Here is a 5,963-nt window from a genome sequence, read left to right as displayed (position 1 = left end):
TAAATAAAAAAATCTTAAAAAAATGTGTATTGGATAAATATGTATCTGTAGGTTTAATTCCAAACTCTAGCCTGACATTCAAGGTATTTCACAATCTGGCTCCAACTTACCTCTTCTGGATACATTTTTTTCATTTCTTTTTCTCATCTCCATACCCTCTATAAGAACCCTGTGCTCTTAGTCTTTTCTTTCCCTTCTCATTCTGTGTGTAACATCCTATTCTGGAAAACCCATTCTCTTTTATGGTCTGGCAAATTCTGTCATTTTTTAGACCTAGCTACATCTTCTTTGTTTGGCTTACAGCTTATCTATTCCTGACACCACACTACAGTGATTGGGCTAGTTTTCAGTCTCTCTTGCTCCTCAAATTAAAAAAGAAAAATATTTGATTTTATTTATCTTTGCCTCATTCAGTGTCTCCCTCAGTACCTCCTTCATCGACTAGCAAAGTCTGAGCTCAGTAACTGTTAAACAGATGGGTAACTGGAATGAAGAAGGTCCCCTCCCCCCCATCATCATTTCCCTAAGCCATTGTAGCTGCCTCCTCCTCCCTTCCTCCTCTTCCCCACCTCCACCACACTTCTATTTGAATAGCAAAGCTACTAGTCCCCAGGTAGCAGCTAGAACACTCCACATCACAAAAACTAATTACTTTGCAGATTTCTCTCCCAGCCCCAAGGAGTAGAGTATTAGCGACTTCTGGTAACCTTCTGGGGGTGGGTAGGTGTGAGGGTCCCCAGAGGAGTGTGCATGGGTACGTCTCTTGTCTCTCCAGCTGACTTCAAGAGTATTTTTCTCCATTTTTCGGCCAACGGTCCAGAGGAGCATCCTCATTCCCTTATACTCCTCACAACCTTTGACATAATTATCTGTGACAAATTGATTTAAAGTGCGGCTGCAGGAAGAGAAACAGCATATCTCGCTTGGCCTTCTGGGAGTTGTAGTCCTACAGGCCCCCGGGCTGCCTGGCTGGCCCTGGAGCTGCGGACTACAGCTCCCAGGCCTTCTCCAAACCCCTATCGCACAGCCTCAGAGCCCCAAGCCGGGAGGAGGTGGCTACATTGTGTCTATTGTATCCCTTGGCTGTTGTATTTGTACATTTCTCGGGACGTGAAATTGAGAGTGAAAAGCATGGCAGATGAGCAAGAAATCATGTGCAAATTGGAAAGTATTAAAGAGATCAGGTAAGTGGTACGTTGCAGCGTCCTTCCCTGCCCCCGCCCCCGCCCCCTCATCCCTCGCTGCGGGAAAAGGCTGAGTTACCAATGAAAAGTATCTATTGTTGGGCCACTTGCAAAGGGGAGCTGGAAAGGGGCCCATTCACCACAGACTTTCAGGTGAGGTGAGGGTAAGAGGGGGTCTGGGAACAGTCAAAACTGAGTTGCAAAGGAAGGGAAAGAGGGAGGAAGGGGGAGAGAGAGAGGAGCGATGAGGAGGGGGTGGGGGGAGGTGGGTAGAGAGTGCGAGACACCGGGAGAGACTTGTTGACAGACAAGGCTGAAAAGCGCAGATGGAGACATATGGGGTTGGTCCCAGGACAGCTTTATTCTTCTTGGGGTGGGGGTGGGGGTCAAGATCGGCACTCACGGGCACATTTTTTGAAGTACTTATTGGCTTCGATGTGTCTCTTGCTCCTTAGGAGTCGATTTTTGCCCCCTCCTAGTCTCTCGTTCAACTTCAGGACCTGGAGCCAGGGAGAGCTTTTTGAGGACCAAGTCCTGCGCGTTAGGGCTGTGGCTGCGGGGCGGGCGAATGGGTTGTTGTGGAGGAATCCCGGCGGGCGGGTGCTGGAAGGATGGCGCGCGCTCGTTTTCCTTTCGCTCACTCGCCACTTTCTTCCTATCCTGCGCTCCAGAGGCGGGTGGGAGCGATGGGGACTCAGGATGCGGTAGCGGAGCTGATGATGGAATCCCAACAGCTGCTCAGACAAGCTGGAGGTGCCGGGCTGGTGTGTTGGCCGAGTGGGAGTTGCCGGCATCCGGCATCTGAGACCCGGTTGCTCTGCTAGCAGCTTAGGCTAGGCAGTGATGTTATCTTTGCTCAGAACACAATAGCGCCGTCAGAGCTGACTGCGTGGGCCAGCACTAGGCCTTCCTTCACCTTCGCTGTTCTGCCCGAGCCTCTGGTCCAGCCCCTACCCTCATCCTGAGTGCCCTGGCTCAGGCCATCTCCTTGGAGTGTTTTCCAGGAATCTGGGGATAAGGTGTGAAGAGTATCAAGTGTGTCTCTTTAAGAAATAAGACTGTCACTATGAGATTTAACCCTTAGAGTGCCTTGTGAGACCTATAGATGGTGGTGTTGGTGGTAAAGCACTGTGGCTGCTTCTTCCTCTGAACGGGTTGTGTCTCTTCTGAAGGGAAGAAAAGGAAGGGGCGTGTAGTTTATTGAGCCCTGGTTTTCCAGGCCCTTTGACTTTCTTGCACTCATTTCATCAAGGAACTTCCTACTCTTCCTTTACAATATGGAGGCTCAGAGAAGTTGGATGACTTTCCCAGAGCCACCCAGCTTGAAAATGCCACATTAGAGAGCAGAGATCCTGCTCTTCCCACTATGTCCAGCAGAAGGCCTGAGAAAGAGGGGGTTATTATTTAGTTTTTTTTTCCTGCAAAAGCATCAGGAGATAGTGAGACATCTCAGTGCAAGAGGATGCCAGTTGTCACAATAACAATGCAGCTAATAAAAAACTTAGGCTTGCAAGTGGAAAGCCTAATGTTCTACTCATACCTGGCTTTGAAAGAACCCTATCCTATCCCCAGAGAAAGACTAGTTGAAAGCAAATTTAATCTACAATGAACACAGACCCGTCCTAGTGAAAACCAACTGGGGAACCATGACTTCTACCCTCACCAGCGGTAACCAGGAGTTTGTACTCAGCTGGCTAGGATGAGATCAACAGAGAGTTGGAGAGAACTTCTGCCCCCTAACCAGCAGTAACAACCCAATGTAGATGTCAGGAGAGACTTAGTGGAGAGACTAAACTTTTGCTCTTCTTCAATCGATACAAGAGTGCCAGAGGAGGCCTGTTAAAACAAAACAAATACCCAGAGTATCTAACTTTTTAAATATTTCATTTTATTTATTTGAAAGAGTTACAGAGAGAGAGAGAGAGAGAGAGAGAGAGAGAGAGAGAAAGATGTCTTCCATCCACTGGTTCACCCCCCAAATGGTCGCAATAGCTGGAGCTGGAACAATCCGAAGCTAGGAGCCAGGAGTTTCTTCCAGGTCTCCCGCATGGGTGTAGGGGTCATATTCTACTGCTTTCCCAGGCCATTAGTAGGAGCTGAAGTGTCCAACTTTTAATAAAAAAAAACACTCATCACACCAAGATACCAACTTGAATACAGACAGCTGCCAATACTGAGGTGGCACAGCTGTTAGAATTATCTGACAAGGATTTTAAATTATCCACCATAAAATGCTTCACTGAGCAATTACAACACACTTGAAACAAATGATAAAATAGAAAATCTCAGCAAAGTCTCAAAATAGAAATATGAAACATAAAAGAGAACCAAGTGCAATGTTTAGAACTGAAAAATACAACAACAGACCATAAAACCTCAGTGAATGAGCTCAACAGCAAGGTGGATAAGACAGGAAAAAAATCTGACAGCTTAAGAATAAAACAATAGATTTCACTGTAGGACCATGACAAAAACTTCAAAATTCATACCAACAGGTTCTCTGAAGGAGAAAGATGGTATAAACTGAAAAAGTACTTGAAGAAATAAGGGCTAAAAGCTTCTCAAAAGACATAAACTTCCACATTAAGGAAGCTGACGAAACACCAAGAGGATCAGCAAAAAAGAAACCCTCCACCAGACACATGGTAGTCAATCTTGTGAAAACAAGAGAAAAAACAAAACTCTTGAAAGCTGACAAAGACAATATCTTACCTATACCTACATGGAAAATAATTAGAATGACAATTTTCTCATCAGAAATTGACAGGGCCCTAGCAGGAAGGGGGAGAACATTGTTTGTGTGTTAAAGGAAAAGAACGGTCAATCAAAAATTATGGGTTAGAAGTTCTTCCTCAGCCATGGCATTATCTGTGTATACAAAGGCTGTTGATTTCTGAGCATTGACTTTGTATCCTGCTACTTTACCAAACTCTTCTATGAGTTCCAATAGTCTCTTATAGGAATTTATTGGGTCGCCTATATATAGTATTATGTCATCTGCAAATAGGGATAGTTTAACTTCCTCCTTTCCCATTTGTATCCCTTTAATTTCTTTTTCTTGCCTGATGGCCCTGGCTAACACTTCTAGGACTATATTGAATAGCAATGGTGAGAGTGGGCATCCCTGTCTGGTGCCAGTTTTCAATGGAAACGCCTCCAACTTTTCCCCATTCAATATGATGCTGGCCATTAGTTTGTTATAAATTGCCTTAATTGTGTTGAGGAATGTTCCTTCTAACCCCAATTTGCTTAGGGTTTTCATCATGAAAGGGTGTTGTATTTTGTCGAATGCTTTCTCTGCATCTATTGAGATAATCATATGATTTTTGTTTCTCAATTTGTTAATGTGCTGTATTACATTGATTGACTTTTGAATATTGAACCATTCCTGCATACCAGGGATAAATCCCACTTGGTCCGGGTGAATGATGTTTCCGATGTGCAGTTGGATTCGGTTTGCCAGAATTTTGTTGAGTATTTTTGCATCTATGTTCATCAGGGAGATGGGTCTGTAGTTTTCTTTCTCTGTTGTGTCTTTTCCGGGCTTAGGAATTAAGGTGATATTGGCTTCATAGTAAGAATTTGGGAAGATTCCCTCCCTTTCAATTGTTTTGAATAATTTGAGAAGAACTGGGGTTAGTTCTTTAAATGTCTGGTAAAATTCATCGGTGAAGCCATCCGTCCTGGGCTCTTCTTTTTCAGTAGTGCGTTTATTACTGATTCAATTTCTTCCATGGTTATGGGTCTGTTTAGATTTTCTATATCTTCAGGGCTCGGGGGACACACAGCAGACTCATAGAATGGCAAACGCCCAAAAAAGCACTCCGGTCTCAGAATCAACCCTTGGGGCATTCGGATCTGGCTAAAAGGCCCATGAGAATCTCACAGGCATGGAAAGCCACGGCAAGGTGGCAAAACAATTTAAATGAAAGATCCTGGTGAACAAGACCCCAGCGGAAGGAGCAGGCCATCAAGGAGGGAGGCGCCTTTCTCCGAAGGGAGGAAGGAACCTCCATTGTGATAAGGCCTTGACTAAACAAGTTCAGAGCTGGTGAACTCAAGGGGCTTCCATAGCCTAGACAGCTCATGGCAAGAGCCTTGGGTGATTGCTGATGCTAAGGGGTGCCAGATTCTGTCCCAGTTGCCCCTCTTCCAGGCCAGCTCTCTGCTGTGGCCAGGGAGTGCAGTGGAGGATGGCCCAAGTACTTGGGCCCTGCACCCCATGGGAGACCAGGAGAAGCACCTGGCTCCTGCCATCGGATCAGCGTGGTGTGCCAGCTGCGGTGGCCATTGGAGGGTGAACCAACGGCAAAGGAAGACCTTTCTGTCTCTCTCTCTCACTGTCCACTCTGCCTGTCAAAAAAATAAAAAATAAATGAAGCTAAATGTATCTTCTTACTTAGTTGTGGTGAAGATTAAATTCAATAGCATATAAAGTGCCTATCAGAATTGCTGGAACATAGTAGACACCACAAATGTAATAGCTGTTATTATTAAATAAAATCTTGGGTCCAGCACTGTGGTGTAGCATATTAAGCTGCTGGTTGAGATGCTGGCATCCCATATTAGTATGCTACCATATCAGAGTCTGAATCTGAATCAGGTGCTCTGCTTCTGATCCAGCTCTATGATAATGCACTTGGGAAAGCAGCAAAGATGGCCCAAGTACTTGGGACCATGCCACCCACTTGAAAGACCAGGATGGAGTCCCTGCTTCCTGGTTACAGTCTGGCTCAGCCTAGACCATTACGATCATGTGAACCAGCAGATGGAAGATTA

The 5,963-nt window shown here is 45.4% G+C and overlaps 1 protein-coding gene across 3 annotated transcripts in view; it reads left to right on the top strand.

The window, feature by feature from the left end:
* Positions 1 to 939: 939 nt before the first annotated feature.
* The window catches only part of ZC4H2 (zinc finger C4H2-type containing), a 21,745-nt gene continuing 16,721 nt past the window's right edge, over positions 940 to 5,963 (top strand). Inside the window, exon 1 of one of the 3 annotated variants that reach the window (XM_008272716.4) lies at positions 940 to 1,184. In XM_008272716.4, coding sequence (XP_008270938.1) covers positions 1,132 to 1,184 — 53 coding nt within the window. In that variant the 5' untranslated portion in view covers positions 940 to 1,131. Of the gene's footprint in view, positions 1,185 to 1,230; positions 1,338 to 5,963 lie in introns of those variants that run through there. The other 2 variants (XM_008272717.4, XM_008272715.4) reach the window with 2 other exon arrangements.

Source organism: Oryctolagus cuniculus, chromosome X, assembly GCF_964237555.1.
Source record: "Oryctolagus cuniculus chromosome X, mOryCun1.1, whole genome shotgun sequence".
NCBI lineage: Eukaryota > Metazoa > Chordata > Mammalia > Lagomorpha > Leporidae > Oryctolagus > Oryctolagus cuniculus.
The sequence above is the reverse complement of the archived record's forward strand: the minus strand, read 5'-3'. Positions and strand labels throughout refer to the sequence as shown.